This window comes from Microdochium trichocladiopsis (assembly GCF_020744255.1).
Source record: "Microdochium trichocladiopsis strain MPI-CAGE-CH-0230 chromosome Unknown B0I36scaffold_3, whole genome shotgun sequence".
Taxonomy (NCBI): Eukaryota; Fungi; Ascomycota; class Sordariomycetes; order Xylariales; family Microdochiaceae; genus Microdochium; species Microdochium trichocladiopsis.
This window is the reverse complement of record NW_025763546.1, coordinates 4,360,849-4,377,238: the sequence shown is the minus strand read 5'-3', so window position 1 is coordinate 4,377,238 and position 16,390 is coordinate 4,360,849. Positions and strand designations below refer to the sequence as shown.

General features: G+C 54.4%; 4 protein-coding genes across 4 annotated transcripts; 3 read left to right on the top strand and 1 right to left on the bottom strand.

Annotated features, from left to right (window-relative positions):
- The first annotated feature begins 1,323 nt into the window (after window positions 1–1,323).
- B0I36DRAFT_319463 (uncharacterized protein) lies at window positions 1,324–2,403 on the top strand. Its single transcript, XM_046153421.1, has one exon. The coding sequence runs from the start codon at window positions 1,405–1,407 to the stop codon at window positions 2,119–2,121; it is 717 nt and encodes a 238-aa protein (XP_046016063.1). The 5' UTR covers window positions 1,324–1,404; the 3' UTR covers window positions 2,122–2,403.
- A 1,012-nt stretch (window positions 2,404–3,415) lies between these two features.
- Window positions 3,416–7,475, top strand: B0I36DRAFT_265433 (uncharacterized protein). The gene is made up of 5 exons (XM_046151198.1): window positions 3,416–3,682; window positions 3,872–4,000; window positions 4,154–4,379; window positions 4,447–6,098; window positions 6,189–7,475. The coding sequence occupies exons 1-5, from the start codon at window positions 3,434–3,436 to the stop codon at window positions 7,344–7,346; spliced, it is 3,414 nt and encodes a 1,137-aa protein (XP_046016062.1). The 5' UTR covers window positions 3,416–3,433; the 3' UTR covers window positions 7,347–7,475.
- A 717-nt stretch (window positions 7,476–8,192) lies between these two features.
- B0I36DRAFT_421546 (subtilase) lies at window positions 8,193–11,092 on the top strand (the record flags this gene model as incomplete). Its single annotated transcript, XM_046162184.1, has 7 exons — window positions 8,193–8,419; window positions 8,506–9,995; window positions 10,067–10,270; window positions 10,376–10,463; window positions 10,601–10,821; window positions 10,848–10,868; window positions 10,993–11,092. The coding sequence occupies exons 1-7, from the start codon at window positions 8,276–8,278 to the stop codon at window positions 11,090–11,092; spliced, it is 2,268 nt and encodes a 755-aa protein (XP_046016061.1). The 5' UTR covers window positions 8,193–8,275.
- A 154-nt stretch (window positions 11,093–11,246) lies between these two features.
- Window positions 11,247–16,322, bottom strand: B0I36DRAFT_382572 (FMN-dependent dehydrogenase-domain-containing protein). The gene is made up of 11 exons (XM_046160922.1): window positions 16,146–16,322; window positions 15,883–16,080; window positions 15,664–15,821; window positions 15,040–15,604; window positions 14,525–14,978; window positions 13,323–13,437; window positions 13,065–13,261; window positions 12,745–12,980; window positions 12,506–12,688; window positions 11,829–12,440; window positions 11,247–11,759 (listed from the first exon to the last, which is right to left on the bottom strand). The coding sequence occupies exons 1-11, from the start codon at window positions 16,154–16,156 to the stop codon at window positions 11,297–11,299; spliced, it is 3,192 nt and encodes a 1,063-aa protein (XP_046016060.1). The 5' UTR covers window positions 16,157–16,322; the 3' UTR covers window positions 11,247–11,296.
- Between the last annotated feature and the right edge of the window lie 68 nt (window positions 16,323–16,390).

The following is a 16,390-nucleotide window of genomic DNA, read 5'->3' as shown; positions in this document are numbered from 1 at the left end:
TGGATGATGCTGCGTTTTTTCAACGCCCGTTAACAAAGGTTCGCAGGCACTGGTCGAGTACCACTAACCAATAAGTAATCTCACAAAAAGAGAAGTGAAAGGATCACAATTGTGAGATAAATGGTCGAGTGTCGATGAGGTTGATTCCACACAATCAAAATGCAAATGTCAGTCGTGTAGTCGGCGTGGGATAGCTTGGAGCGGGAGGCGCGGTCTGCTGGCCTGCCGTGTGTCGTACAGTCATGGACGTCACTCGGCTCGAAGGAAACATGTCGAGCCATCGCTCTGTGGTGCGAAACGTCTCTGTGGAATCATGCGTAGCTCTGTGAACGGATGCTGAGGCCACGTCATGCCCCGATGGGCTGGAGAAAGGGAAAGAACGTCAGGATGCAGTTCTACCCCGCACCTGCAGCCAGCGAACCAGCCTTGCTGAAGACACGTGCGAGGTGGCTTTTCCATGGCAAGAGCTGAAAGACGGCTGGCGACCTGGAAGGGTAATTACCTCAGCTGCAGCACGGTTACGGCACGGCCACGTACTGTACGTAGACTATCTTCGCTGTACTATCCCCCTATCTTTTCGTTAGCGGACTTACTTTGGCAGGGTTCGCCACGCGAGTTGCCCATGAAGGCAAAAGGAAATTTGTACCAGTTCTGGATTTCTGTCTGAAAAGTCCGCCAGCGGAATTATCAGATTCTATGCACTGGCACAGACGGAGGGGGGTATCCTGTGACAATGGAAATATTGCCAGAATTATCCAAGATGCCCTGTGGGATGCCTCCCTTGCCAGCTGTCAGCCCATGCGCCTCGAACTTGTGCCAGAAATAGTTGTCTCGGAGCGGCCCGACCACGTACCAGCCAATCGGACACAGGCATCATCACAGAGATCCCAGCGAGGGCTGAGTTCAGAGACGTCGACGTATCGGAACGCAAATCTCGAAATCCACAAGCATGATTACCTATTCGGATATGGGACCTTGCGGGGTCCATGTACGATCACCGGATTGAGCCGCCAGAGCTATAATGCTGTTGAGTAAGCATTTCATTGTTATTGCAATCTCAACGACGACTTGTTCTTGCTGCACTGCGCTATGGACTTTTCCGGGCTGTCGATTAGATCCAAGTAGCGACTGAAGAGGACATTAGCCAACTCAATTCTGGGCCCTAAAGGGGCTCCTAGGTTGTCCTAGATCGTGGAAAGGAGATAAAAGCCTGAGCAAAACGATGGCCGTACTTGGACGGGTTGTAACCCGCACACAACAGAAAATGAGGTAGCAGTGGATTGACGCGTGGTGGGGGAGACACGATGTGGGGTAGCGATAAACGTCAACCAACATCGATCGCTGCCTCCCTGCCTCGACGTCCACAAGTGATGCACCCAAACCCCCAAGCACAGTGGCTCCTCGATGGCAGGCGTTGACGAGGAAAACGAGCGCCTTGCGCACGCCGACTACTGGGACGGCCGGTACGCCGAGACCCAGGCCACTGCAAGCGACCAGCAGCTGCACGAGTGGTTCCGCTCAGCACAGGACCTCGAAGACTTTTTCACCAAGCACCTCTACACGCCCAGGCCACCGCCATCGCCATCGCCATCGGCAGCTGCATCTGCTGCCGCTTCAGACCCCCTGATCCTCCACCTGGGGTCCGGGGACAGCCTGGTCCCGCAGCACCTCGCGGCCAAGGGCTACAGGAACCAGCTGTGTGTTGATTTCAGCCACGTCGTCGTCGAGACCATGGCCAAGCGCCACGCCGACCTGGGCCTGCTTGACACCGCCATCCGCTGGCAGCAGATGGACGTTCGCGCCATGGCCTCGCTGGGCGACGGGTCTGTCGACGTCGCCTTCGACAAGGGCACGCTCGACGCCATGATTCACGGCAGCCCCTGGTCCCCGCCACAGGACACGCTAGACAACACATCAGCCTATCTTCGGGAGGTGTCCCGGATCCTGAACAAGTCCGGAGGCGTCTTTCTCTACGTCACATACAGACAGCCACACTTTGTCCGGCCCTTGCTCACCTGCGACGGGACAAATTGGGACTTGGAGGTTGAGCATCTCGGGGCAGGCGACGGGTCATTCGGGTATTATGGCATTGTGTGCCGTCCGAGAGTTGCGGAGACATAGAGTTCGAGGGAGTGAAGAAAGCTCGGGCGGAGAGGAAAGCCGTGACGGTGATATATATATGGCAAATGTTTGAGGTCCTAGGTACTGGAACCTTTCTGTGTCCAAATTCACATGTTTCTATGCTTTTAAGCATCTCTCCGAGCCCTTGGACGACCCGACGTCTCAGTCTTGACAGCTGACGGTCTAGACTTTTGAGTTCCAATCTGCCAGTTTGGGAATTCATGTCCTTGGATGTTGTGCTTGTGAAACAGTGGTCTACCCAGGCCTCGACGCTTTGGAAACGAGGAAATAGAAACATTCCCTGTGGACGGGTCAAGTGCGTTTGTGGAGCCATGAACTTCAAAATTCCCAGCTTTTTCCAATTTGCAAGGCTTTTGATGTTTGGCTTGACAGCAATCCCTTGAGCATTTAGACACCTTTAGACACGGACATCTTGGACCTGCCGATGAAATATTATCTGCGGCGAGGCTCAGGGGATATGCAGCGCCTGGCCGCGGAAAGAGAGGGGTCAAAGGCGGTTAGAGCGCTCCTGCGATTGGCTGTCCCCTGCTCAGACACGTCACGGACATGTTGTTGGTTGTGCCTCTAACACTGCCACAATGCAAATACGACTGGCCCAACGGAGACCAACTTTCTGGGCTTGAATGCCGCGGGCAAAGTTGTAAAGCTCAAGCAGTCCTCGTTTCTTCCTTCTCACCACGCACAGCTAGGCACGTGATCAGATTCGCAGTTGCCGCACCGCTCTCTGCCGATGCATCACCAGTGCCGCGTCAGAGTCTCCTGATATCCAACTCCCATCACGATGGGCTGGCTGACCAAAACTCGAGATCGCCTCAAGCGCGGCTCATCTCGGGATCCAGCAAGAGCGACTGCTTCTTTGCTTTTGTCGAAACCCGAAAATGCACCATGTGCTCCAATTCAGTCTCTGCCGGGACCTGTGCCGCAAGCACAGCCGGCCCTGCCAAGTACGGTGCAGCTCGCTGAGCAGGCTCGCGTCGATATCCAACAAGCCTCAGGCCCTGAGACGACAGAGGCACAATGCAATCATGAGACCCTGGCTCGAAATCAGCAGGAATCAACCGTGGACACCACAACAGCGCATCCCAGTGAAGAGCTGCGTGTCGACGATCAACAGCGGTCGACTGAAGTCACTGCGGTACAACCAGATGAAAACGCTCGTGATTTCTTTCCAGAGCATGAGATCGAGCTACAAGCGGCAGCCATCAACAGGGCAGTGACCCGGACCAACACGCTTGCAACTTTGTTGGACAATCAGAACGGCGACAGGTGGACCACTGCCTTCGCCGAGGCAATGGCAGGACTCGACGACGTTGCGCGCGACGTGGTCATGGCCAGCAATGTGCATGATATCCACCAGATCTTCGCGCGACTGGGCGATGCCGAAGCAGCGCATAAGAAAGAATCACTTATTCGAAGAGGCATGAGTAGACTCCGAGGGCCCTTGACGTGGCTCGACGCGGCACTATCTGCTGCAAGCCCCCTTGCAGCCTTGGAACCAACTGCTTCCAGTGCTTTTGGGATTGCGAGAGGCGTGACCACGGTGAGTCAAGCCCGCTTAGCCATGTGACCCTATCGCGTCTGGACAGGCTGCGCTCGTTGCGGTGTGACCACTGAATCTCTGGTATTCTGGAGACTCGGCGCCTGGACGCCTAAGTCACGAGACCTCTACCCCCTCACCTCCATAAAGCTGCATTGAAATGAGACGGCTGACCATACCTGTATGTGCCAGCTTGCGATCGGAATCTGCGGCGTAGAGGCACGACTCAGTGGAAACATCAAACAAATGCTGGAACAGATTGCAGTCATTGACGACTGTGATAACGTTACGCAATCGTTTGAGAGCAAGCGCATCCACAATGTAAGTGTTTGCCAATCTTTACTACCAGTTATGCAAGTGTCTCCCAGATTGTGCAAACACTGGAGAACCGAGGATTGGATCAGCCCGACGACTGTGCCCTACTCGAATCCTTCGCACACGGCTTCTAACACGGTTCGAATGCTCGATCAATAGGCTCTGGTGACCGTCTACAAGGATCTTTTGGCATTCTATTGCTCGGCTACGGAGATCTTGACCCGTCAGGCCACTGTCTTGGCTTTATTGTCGGAACAGCTGAACGAACGACTACCTCCTTTGGTCGACAATTATGTGAACGACTCCAAGCTCCTGGGCCAACACATAAAGAACGCGACCGACGCATTGTTGAAGAAAATCGAGGAAATGCTTATCGATGACAAGGGTTCGTCACTGCTCCAGTGAAACTTCACGCAGTGAGTGAATGTGTCCGCTGACTGTTGAATGAATAGTCCAACGATTATTGGGAGCTCAGAGGCTGCCCGAGACGAGAAAGCGGCATAATGAACTATCTCAAAGCATCGCGAAAGAGGCGTGCGAGTGGGCGCTGGCAGATGATGCTTTCGCGACCTGGCTCGCTGGCTGTGGCGACGCAACCTTGCTCAGCGAACAACGTATTCTGGCAGTATTCGGCGACATGGGATGCGGCAAGACAATCACGATGGCATACTTGGTCGATTACATCGGTCTTCTCTACTCGTCCCAGATGCCACGTGCCATGCGCTGCTACTACTACATCGTTAGCGACGAAACAGGTCGACCGCTCGAAGTCTACCTCAGCCTGATCCAGCAGCTCATGGACCAAAAGTTTTTGAAAATCTTGTTTGATCGCTGGGACGAAGAGCTAAAAGGTAAAGGCATGCTGGGACAGACCCAAGACCCTTTCCTCTTATCTCAATTCCTTATCAAGGCAGTCAAGGCTATCGAAAGACCCTTGTTCATCTTTGTCGATGGTCTTGACGAGTGTCGAGACAGTATCGACGGCGGAGCAGGTCATATCCTCTCCGTCCTGAAGCAATGCAGCGAGGCTTCACCTCTCGTCCGGGTATGTGTATCATCACGCAATCAGCAGCACATCAGGAGCCTCCTTTGCGACAATCTGATCATGCACGTGCCGCGAGCCGCAGCACGGGACGCATCAATTGTCACGCACATTGTAGAGCGAAGGCTAGCATACCTGGACCCTGAGGAACAAGCTATCGTGGTTAAGGGGCTTTCCAAGGCGGCAGAGGGCAGTGCCATTTGGGTCCGGTTGGCCGTGGACTTGCTCGCGAAGCGCAAGATACAGGCGGCACCGCGGCTCAAGAAATTCATCAAAGAGATACCAGGGACTACTGTCTTGGACCTGTACGCCAAGCTTTATGCTCAAGTCACCCAGAACGACTTCGAAAACTGCCTCTTGCTTTCGACTGCGCTTGAGATCCTCGCCGTCGCCGAGAGACCCATGAGCGTCGCTGAGATAAGCTGGGCTGTGGCCCTTGCCGAAGAGGAAAGAGAAGGGAGCCCACCAGACAGCGCTTTGTGCGTTGCTGATTTGGCTGCAATCGTCGATCCGGACCGGCTCCTAGACTTTCTGAATCCATTCATTGTCAGTGCCGACGTCAATCACGGAGATGAGCACGCCCGACAGGTCCGCCTCAACCATCACTCAGTACGCGAGCATGTTCTGCAGTCCTCGCCCCAGCAATGGGCCCAACTTGCCGCGAATTCTAGGCTCGCACGGAATCAGGCGCAGATCGACAGCCGCAAGGCGGAGCTTCATGGCCAGCTAGCAAGACAGTGCGTTCGATATCTGCTGATAGACGACCTCAAGAGCCTTGATTTGTTCACAGCAGAGGATAAAAACACGCAAGCATTCGATGAGATGGGTGGTCTTGGGCTCATGGAAGGCTGTTTCATGGAGGACCACAAGGACGACCCTGCACCAGAGACTGTAGCAGCTACTCGGTTGGACTATGATGAAGTGCCTCATCAAGAGCCCACGATTCTTTCCGACGCTGAGGCAGAGCAGGGATATTACAACCCGACTGATCGCGGCTTCGGGCAGTTCTTTGTGTATGCGTCGTGTTATTGGCTCGAGCATATGCACAAGGCGAATATTCAGGTCAAACCTCATGATATCTACGGCCCGGAAGTTCGCCGAGATAGTGGTTTGGAGATGGCGCCGAGCGCGACGACAATGATGAAAACAAAGTTGCCGGTCTATCTAGCCGATGTCTTAAGTCTGGCCGATGAGCGGAACAGCTGGGCTCAGAACTGGTGGAAGCAGTTTTATCGTCCTGACTGCACAGTCAAGGAGGATGAATCAAGGCAACGGCCGCACTTTCACGACGTTCTGACTCTGCTTTCGCTCTACGGTTCAGACAGTCAGCTTCGCGAAGCTGTAAGCCATCAACTAAGTTCTGCTACAGGCTACGACGATACTGCGCGAAGGATGTCACCGTTTAGCAACGCTATCTCGGAAGTGCTTCGCATCGGGAATCCAGAGAGACTACCTCTACTGCTGCCACACGAGCGAGGTCGCGATCTGAAAGAGGTCGCCGATCTATTTTGGCTGGTGCTTGAGAACTGGGCGCGAGATCACCGAATGGAGACTCGATCTGGCGACAACGAGGATGGGAAATACGGTCCAGTTTTCGATCACATGCTGAGAGCTTCTGACTTGCTCATCGACCAGAATTGGGGGAATGAGTTGCTTTGTATGGCTGCGAGCCATGGCTGCCTACCTGTGATCCGGCGACTATTCAGCGCTGCCAAAGAGTCCGTGCCTTTGAGACAAGAGATCCTGCGCTGCCCAGATCGCCAGGGCTGGGATTGTGCGCATCAGTCGGTCGGCATGGCGGCGTGGAATGGCCACACTGCCGTAGTCGAGTACCTGCTGGCCCAAGACGGCGTGTGCGAGAGTCATCTACGTTACCGTGACCAGAAGGGGAGCACGGTGCTGCATATCGCCATGCGCCGTGGCGATGCCCGGATGATACGCGTCCTTTGCGAGCGACTGCCCGACGCGGTCAATGAGAGAAGGGACAATGGCGACACGCCACTGCAAGTCCTCCTCTTCGAGCGGCGGCCTGTCGAACTTGCTACTATCCTGCTCGAATTTGGAGGGGCCGATGTTCGCGGGGGAAACATAAAGCCCGGCGGCTGTTGCGAAGTCGGTAACATGGACGTCGGGCTCAATGGCGAGCTGAGCGATTGGCACGAGCCGCTTCGGATGGCCGCACGGTACGGGGGTCTTGCAATGTGCCGAGCGTTGGTCGAGGGCTCAGGTCGACATGACTTACTGTGGGTCGTGGCCTTGCAAAGTAAGGAAATTGCAGCACAGCTCAGCAGCGAGCTAGGGCTAGAGTAGCCAGCCGGAGGGTGATCCAGTGCTTCGAGGGTTCACAAACCGCCAGTTCAAGACCTCATAGACGCTCGCCATAGCATTCCATGTCACTCATTAATGGCCATCTGTTCTGCTCGGGGATCTTGGTAAGGCCTTCAACGCGGTAAGGATTTTGTTTGTTGCTTTGCACATCTAGTCTCTTCGGCATAGGTCGAGAACCCCCGAAACACCCGCGTCTAGGCCGTCAGTAGCTTCTGATTCCATGTCGTGTCTTCCATTATCTCATCAGATGAGCCGTCAATGAGTCCGTGGAAAATCACTACACAAAGGGTGCTGTATAGACATGGGTAATGGCTCAATGAGAAACGCGACATCTGACTCATCCCAGAGCTTTTTTGCCGCCCGTTATGAGGCTGTCGAACTCATAGTTAGTGAATCAGCAGTCCTCTGCAACTCCTGTTTTCTGGGCATGCCGTGGATTCTCACAACGTAGAGGCAACAGCAAGCACTACAGGCTTTTGCTCATTAAGAAAGCCTGATGAAGGAGATGGGCTGTTGCGTGACGCAGACAATTACATGTTTGTAGAAGATTGTACAACCATGGCATGCAAGGAACTCACTTCTGTAAACCGAAAAGTTCAGGTGTTAATGTGGTTAATGTCAACCAGCGATCTTATCCGCGTAGGCATAAGTCAATGCGTCTTGTGTTTGTTTCCCCACGTGCACGGGTAATATGCGCAACACCTTCCACAGAGGGCAGGTGGGCGGGTGGTTCGCCCACCAATACCCAGAACAGGGGTCCATGTGATATAGCGGAGATTTTGCATTGCAGCGAGAGCGAATTTGAGCCGGTTCGCCCTGGACTGATCAGGAATGACGGCCTTCATAAGATAGTGGTTGGTCGCAATCCCCTCGGCCTCGAACGTTTTATATGGCAACCAGAAGCTGCTCTCATGATGCTGCTCCTCCGGCCAAGGGCTGTAGCACTTGCCGCGCTCTTCGCGAGCCTAGCTCAAGGCTTCGAGCCCGTTTCGGCGTTCGACGAAGATCAAGCTCCCATGGTCTCGAGAACCCGCGCATATATCCTCGAGTATGATGTAAGTGACCCCCTTTGCACCCGAAGGCTCAGACCGCGCAGGTTTGGACTTGAATTTGACCGAGCGACCATCTCGACAAATTGCAGACCACGGCAACCCACCTCATTGCGAAGCGTGCCGAGAGCTTTCTGCAGCATGAAATCGAGGTCGTCTCCCATTTCGACTCGCCCGTGTTCTCGGGTGCACAGATCGTTGCGGCAGGGCATGGCGTCGAAGAGCTGACGGCACTGCCTGGCGTGATCCGCGCCTGGTCCGACGTGCAAGTCGATCTTCTCGCGCCTGTCCACAAACGCGAAGAGCCGGCCAGCGCTGAGGATGCGTCGAAGCACGATGTCCACTGGGCCACAGGTGTGGACAAGCTGCATCAGCGCAGCGTGCTCGGCGAGGGGGTCAAGATTGGCATCGTGGACACGGGCATCTTATACAGCCATTCGGCGCTGGGCGGCGGGTTTGGTCCAGGCTTCAAAGTCGCTGGCGGGTACGACCTCGTCGGCCGGGATTGGGCGCCTGGCGGCGTCCCCCGTCCAGGCCCAGATCCAATCGACCAGCAAGGCCACGGCACACACGTCGCCGGCATCGTGGCTGGAGACGCGGCGGCTACTGGGTGGAAAGGCGTCGCGCCCGGAGCAAGTCTGTACGCATACAAAGTGTTCGGGGCCTCCGGCTCGACCGACGTCTCGGTTGTCATTGCAGCCCTTCTGCGGGCGTACGACGACGGCATGGACATCATCACCGCGAGCCTTGGTGGACCGAGCGGGTTCCCTGACAATGTGCTGGCTGTCGTGGCGAACCGGATCGCAGCCGAGGGCGTCATTGTCACCTTCGCAGCAGGCAATGCGGGCGCGGCCGGGCCATTCTTCCCCGACAACGGCGGCGCCGGGGACCTTGTTTTGAGTGTGGCCAGCGCCGATGTCAATGGCACGACAAGAACATTGCAACCGAGCTCCTATACTAGCTGGGGCGGACTCTACGACCTGTCAGCCAAGCCAGATATTGCCGCCCCTGGTCGCGACATCTTCAGCTGCTGGATCGGATCCGACAACAACACCTTCAGGCTGGTAAGCGGTACCAGCATGGCAACTCCATACGTCGCCGGCGTGGCAGCGCTCTACCTTGCCGCTAGGGCCGGGGCCAGGAGCAAAGAATTGTCCAAGGAGGCCAGTATGCGCATCATCTCCAGCGGCGTCTCGCTCGATTCGGCATCATCTGCGGGTGGTGTCAGCAAAGTCTACAAGGCGCCGGCATTTCAAGTGGGCACGGGCCTGATCAACGCCCTCAGTGTGGTGGACAGCACAGCGTCGATCAGCCTGGCGCGGCTTGCACTTAATGATACTCAGAACATGCGTTCGGAGCAGGAGATTATGGTCTACAACGGCGACGAGACGGCGCTCACCTTCACCTTTGGGCTCGAGGCTGCTGCAGGCTACGAGATGCTCCAGGACCGCAACGCCGTCGAGTCTTCGGAGGAAACGCCCCGGATAAAATCCTGGCAGGACCTCGCACCCATAAAGGCCGAGGCGAGGTTGATTGCACCTGCCCAGCTGCAACTGGGCCCCGGTGAATCTGGAAAAGTCAGGTACGGAGCCAAAAGCACGCCGGAGATCTAAGCTGTTGCGCACAAGGCTGTCTACTGACGTCAAGCGACAGTCTCGGGTTCACCGCTCCCACAGGCCTTAATGCTACAGCTCTGCCACTGTACAGTGGCAAGCTCCTCGTCAAAGCGAGCAATGGCGAACAACTCTCCGTGCCGTACCAAGGCCTAGGATTCGACTTGTTCAGTGAAATGCGGACAATGTTCAGCGGCGCGTATCCGCTTCTACGTGCAGGATTTCCTCCCAAAGATGCAACAACGTACGTGCAAAGTGGTGATAGACTACGCCTTACCCTACGTGGGAAACTCGCGCCTCGGAGTATGATAGGAAAGCTAACCGTCGGGAATTGTGTCCTTTCTTATAGCTTCAACTTTGATCTTAGCACGGGAGCACAGAGCTATCCCAAAATTTTCTCCAAAATGAAATGGGGCACACGCGAGCTTCGTTGGGATGTAAGTATGCAAGCAGAAAAAGTGCAGTCCCGCATGTGGGCAGTTGAGCGAGCTCGTCTTCATCATTTCCAGAGAGTACCGCAGAAGTGGTGGGATCTTCAAGTGACACTTGGACCGCTGACTAACCTTGATCATAGATATACGAGCAGGGCTTTCGAAACGACGACCACCACTGGCGCTATCCTCCCGTTGTGGGCGAGCAGGGCTACGTAGGCTCGGCGACATCGTGGGCGTCCGCCGGCCAGGTTAGCATGTTCGACCCAGCCAAGCACAACGCCAGCAACATCATTTCATTCCCCCTGGCGGACCAGACCAGGAACGCGCTCGTCAGTGGGAGCTTTACTTCGACTTATTACTGGTTTGGCCAATTGGCGGACGGTCCAGGATTAAACCTGGAAATTATACGTGAGTTTCCTTGTTCGCTCCTTTCTCGGCTCGTCTAAAAGTGTCCGGATCTGGAAACCTACGAAAACAATCTGGCGCAACTTTTTTTAAATGCAATGCTGATTGGTTGTATCTCCTCACGCAGTATGCGCTTCGCCGCACTGAAGCCTTTCGGCGATCGAGCTAGAAGCGACGGCTGGTCTGCTTTGACTAGAGACTTCATGCTCAATCACGCCATGCCTTAGGGGTAACTGGTCACTTTACACACCACGGCATGGGGGCCAAGCACAATACATTAATGAGAGGAGGCATTTTTAGCTGCTAGAGACTTCTGAGAGGCATTGTATGATACAATACATGAAGTGAACATGGAAGAGTATGAGTGCAAAGAACTAATATGCTCGTTATAATGCCTGCCAAGCAATAAAGGCTACATACTATACTATCCGTCATTCGCCGCTACAAAATAGTGCTTGAAATGGACCCAAGTCTAGGTTCAGGTAGTCATCCACGATTTGCAAATCAAGGTCTGTCCACTGAATCTGGAAGTCCGCAATAGCAGTGTTATCGGTACGGTCCGCGGGCAGGTCATTCGTAGCAGCCATTATTGCCTCCCAATCCAAGGGACTCGGCCCGGTACGATTGAGAGCCTGAGGGACTTCAACCATCAAAACTTGGTCCATATAATTATGCACGGTATCGCGGACTTGCATAGCCACGCGCTGGTGGTACTTGCGTACCGCTTCGTGGAAGCTGGCGAGTATGTCCAGATATGTCCTGGCCTGCAGACATGTCTCACTCATTGCCCCGAGAACTTCTCGGCACGCAGCGAAGGCGTCCTGTATGTCCTGTCTGGGCTCTCCAGCAAACATGGAGAAACCTAGCACAAGACCAGAACCAAACAGCCAGGCCCTTTCAGTTGCATTAGCCGAGTTGAGATTTGTGGGCGACCGACGTGATGACGACAGAAGGGAAACTCACTGTATCAGGCATAAATTTCCAAACCTGAAGTTGGAGAGCTTAAGCTTTTGCAGTGTCTCGCACATGTAACACGCAGAGCTGACGCATACCTGAGCCAACTTGGATACCTTGTTGTTCTTGATGCGCAGATCCGACGCTGCATCGGGATCGTCAATGAGGTGGTCTGGGGCCTTTCCACGCAGTCGAGACATGAGATACGCGACCAGATAGGGACGCGTCACCAGTAAAACGGCGAAGTAGTAGAGACAGGCGATGTGGATGTTGCCGATGAGAAGTTGACGATTGGCGGGTTCCAGGTTCGGTTCGTCTTCAAAGCTGAACTTCCGCAAAGCCTCAGGCAGACTCCTTGTCCATTGCCGGAGCTGACCTAGTAGCTTTTCTGCCGTGGGGACGTGAAGAATGCCCCCGTTCTTGAGGGTGTGGACGACGTTTTCAATCAGCGTGCACCCTTGTGACATGGCTGAAATTGCAGCTTTTCCAAACCACAATTGACTTCCATTCAGCTTTTCGACGTCAAAATGTTCTCGGTGCGTGGTAGGCAAACTTTGGGATTGGCCAAGAATGAAGCTCGCAAGCACATCGAATATTCGCAGGCTTTCCCAGATACGCAACCTGTGGAAGAGTTTGTGCTCAGCTTCAGCGTTTATGGTGGCATTGAAAATCTTTGGCATACTCACCTTCTGTCGTCAACCGCCTGCTGACGTGAGGAGGCGTGATGCAGACCCAGCATAACTGCTGCTTTCGTCGCAATGGCGAGGTCCATGGCCGCTGTGCTTCGTTGGCACGCCCCCAGCATGTAGAAGGCCATGAGCAAGAACAGCCTCACCGTGCCCAGGGAGGTCCTTTTCAACATGCCCTCACTGAAGGACAGAGTCAGCATTTTGGGAGATTTACAATGAGTAGCCATGCAACCTACAACGCAGTACGGCGGGCCGAAAAGAAAAGGTTGTTTTCGATACGGGTATCTGCCTTAGCGGCAGCAGAATACTGAGCGCCGATGGCCAGGGCTATATCGAGCGCAGCAATATCCAGGCGATTCACTGATGGCGTTGTCACTGGTGGCGACGAAGATCCAAGACTTTGGGGTCTGACTCGCTGCTCGATAAGAACGTCGATCTCATCTGCGGCAAACAGATCCAGAAGCCCACTCGTCTTTGAATCAGCAGTCAGCACTGAAAGCAATGCATCCCTACTGAGGTAGGTTGGCCTGTCAGACTCCATTGATATATCACATACCGCTTCATAATAAGATTCCAGAAGGATATGGACCTGCTCAGTGGAAAGATGGAATGATCCTTCAATCACAAGTTCTACCTCGTTGGTTGGGGAGATGCCATAACCTTCGCCATCGGTAAATCGGGTCTGGCCCACAAATGGCTTGAGGGCAGTCCGTAGAAAATACAGGAAGGAGGCAGATGCCTCCCCGACATAGACTGCGTTGTGTGCGCTTTAGTATACTATCGTCAGTGACTACATATCTGAGGAAGCAAGTACCTCTCTCATCAGCCGTATCTGTGGTGGCCCGTGGGAGCTGCACTCTTGACAGAACTCCAGCTGAGACGTCTTCGGGGCTCGTGAGCGATGGAGATATCAAGTGGTCCGAACCGATCTGTGCGTTCGGCAATACAACAGCTGCGGTGACCTGCTGCATTCCCAAATCCACGTCTGCGACTCCAGGATATGATGAATGGCTTGATGGGTGACTGCCCCGCTGCTGGACAGAGGTCCGAGGCAATCGGCGGCGGTCGACTTCGGCATAGACACACGATGCTGCCCTGTCATGCTTGATGCAGGTTATGCACGGGTGCTTCGAATCGCAGCGGATCTTGGAAGACCGGCATAGCAGACACGCCTGGCCGATGCGTTGCCGGTCCTCCGGCCGGGTCCTTGAGCGGGGCATGAGTTCATCAATCGTGTGTCCTTGCGTGAGCTGAGCAAGAGCCAGTCTTTCGGTGTTGTCCTGTACCCGGTGACTGATGGCCCCCGAGGCTCGATTGGTGTTGTTTAGGATGTGGGCCGGAGTTGGGAAAGCCGAGAAACCAGCACCGATAACCGAAGAGAGCTCGGTGTATTCCCACCGACCTTCGGGCTCGGGGCCCTCCCGGCTAATGTACCTTGCCCACGCTGATAAGGAACGCGGCATAGGGAGGTTAGCCCCCACGACACACTAGCGTTACTAGGGCCCTAGGCGGCGGCCAATCGTTTAGCGCAGCTCTAGCTTCACGGAACAGAGCGCCATACTGATGCTCTCACTCAACTCTGCTGAACCTGCCGGGCTGGGAGAGGAGGAGAAATATTTTCGATCTCCAGGAAGAGCCCTCGCCTCGTTGTCCACCACAACGCCCATTACCCTCCATGATACTGTTGTTGTCTATTTTTCAATTGATCAGGGGGGACGTGGTTGCTCATGTGTTGTTTTGAACTCCAAAGTCCTGAGTTCTTCTCGGAACAAATATTCACGGACAGCAATGCGCCACTCTCTCCATGCAAGACGCAGGATCACGGTCGGTTTTTTTCGGTGCTAGCAAAGTGTTGCGGGTACGCTCATTTCAGATTCATCATATGCTAGACTATGCTCACAGGCGTGCCTTGATAGGAATGAGTAGCGATGAAACTCGCGATATATCGACCTGATTTTGAATGAGCTGGATCCGAGATAGTCTAGGACGTTGGGAATAATGCAGAGGTAGACTTACATATGAAGGATCAAGCTGTTCAAGCGAGGTGACGCCAAGAAGTGCCATGGTGGTCTCGACTTCATGTTGGAGTATCCGAATGGCCTTGCTCACGCCTGCAGTGCCGTAGACGAGCGAAAAGAGAAAAGGCCGCCCAAGACCAACTGCCTGGGCACCGAGCGCAATGGCCTTGACAATATCCGCACCGCGAGTAACACCCCCATCTACGATCACCTCGCGGTCCTCCAGGACACGAGGACAATTGCGATGAATGTCCACGAGCGTGTCGAGGGCGGTAGGTGCGCCATCCAGTTGACGACCTCCGTGGTTGGAGAGCCATGGATGCGCATTGTCAAAATCCATGCATCGAACCGCGTCTTGCCAGCATTGTATGCCTTTAATAGCCAGCGGCGCGTCTGTGATGGTTCGGAGCCATCCCACAGCTTTGATCCAGTCGAACTCCACGCAAACGGGCCTGTGACTATGTCAGCCGTCCTATGCCCAACCAATCTTCCAGGATGCGAAACTCTTCTTACGGTCGTTTGACTGTTGGGCCACGGGTGAAGCTTTGCTCATCCTCGCTGTCTTCGCTGTCTTCGCTGTCGTCTTCCACACAATCTTCCTCCGGCTCCGGGCCTGTTTCCTCGAGGATGCTAGCACGTAGATCGCGCTCTCTGATACCAGGCCAGATCGCATCTACAGTCAAGGCAAATCCTTTGTACCCAAGTTCGATGGCTTTTCTGACTTCCTTGGCAGACTCTTCCAGATCCGACTTGGCGTAAATCTGCCAGAATAGCGTCTGGTTGTCCGCCCGAGCAGAAGCCATTTCATCTATTGTGCAGCCGGCATTGTTGCAGACCCAATGGAGGACGCGATGCCTTCCGGCAGCTTGTGTTAGCAACACCTCTCCAGCAGGATTGGCCAGCTTCCCACCGCCTGCGGGGCAGATGAAGAACGGCGCAGAAAACTCGTGTCCAAGGATGGTGCGCCTCGTGTCAATTTGTGGTATTGGTCGAAGAACTCGTGGCCTGAATTGCACGGTTTTCCAGCTCTGCAGGTTTCGAGCTGACGAGTCCTCATCCTCAGCACCACTTTTGAAGACTGGCCTCGAACTGTAAGTCTCTTGTGTTGACGTTTATGAACGTTGTTTCTATACTTACACGCAAATGACCTCGCAGGGAGTTTGTCTGAAGCAGCGCGCTCAAAATCCGACACGCTCAAGATAGACGACAACTTCGGACCTTTGCGTGCTGGTTTCCCAGTCGCAACGACGTGATTGGGTTTATGCTCCGCTACGAGGACTGTACCGAGCCTTTGTCTATCGTGCTTGTTAGACTGCCATCACGGCCAAAGGAGTGTTTCCCGAGTCAATGACATACTGTGGAGTTAAGTGCTTGGTAAGAGTGTCCGGAGCATGCACTGGGGCGAATGCATGCGTCGCATCTCGTCCTCCGTAATTGAGAAGGATGCGAGCACCACCAGGATGTAAGTCTACAAAATCAGTCACATCGTAGACAGTGTTGTCGATGATAATCCAACAGCTTTTGCGAGATGCATGTCGCCGTACTTCAGAAACACTGGACCGTCTTTCTTAGCATCTGCAATCACAGAAATCGGTGATGTTAACTCTTGTGTGGCTTACCTGAATGACATTTTCCGCGACCAGCAACTCTCCGGGGCAAGCCGCTTTGGGGTATTGGATAATAGACCATTCACCTGCCAGGTACACGAATGCAATATAGTGGTTTCTGCAGCGCGGGAAATTAAAAATTTGACTTCGCGTCGGTTATGCTCATCTTTCGCCCTAAGACGACCAATGGCGACCCCGTCAATGCTCCGGTGCTCGGCTGAACTGGTGGCTGGGCTGATAGCCGCAACCACATTGAC

What these genes read in the sequence shown, in the direction of transcription:
- B0I36DRAFT_319463 (XM_046153421.1), top strand. Translation starts at nt 1,405, where the DNA reads ATGGCAGGCGTTGACGAGGAAAACGAGCGCCTTGCGCACGCCGACTAC.
- B0I36DRAFT_265433 (XM_046151198.1), top strand. Translation starts at nt 3,434, where the DNA reads ATGGCAGGACTCGACGACGTTGCGCGCGACGTGGTCATGGCCAGCAAT. An exon ending in TTGCGAGAGGCGTGACCACG is followed by an intron (nt 3,683 to 3,871) that starts GTGAGTCAAGCC and finishes TGTATGTGCCAG; the next exon opens with CTTGCGATCGGAATCTGCGG. An exon ending in AGAGCAAGCGCATCCACAAT is followed by an intron (nt 4,001 to 4,153) that starts GTAAGTGTTTGC and finishes CTCGATCAATAG; the next exon opens with GCTCTGGTGACCGTCTACAA.
- B0I36DRAFT_382572 (XM_046160922.1), bottom strand. An exon ending in ACCAAGCACTTAACTCCACA is followed by an intron (nt 15,822 to 15,882) that starts GTATGTCATTGA and finishes CAAGCACGATAG; the next exon opens with ACAAAGGCTCGGTACAGTCC. An exon ending in CCCTGCGAGGTCATTTGCGT is followed by an intron (nt 15,605 to 15,663) that starts GTAAGTATAGAA and finishes GTTCGAGGCCAG; the next exon opens with TCTTCAAAAGTGGTGCTGAG.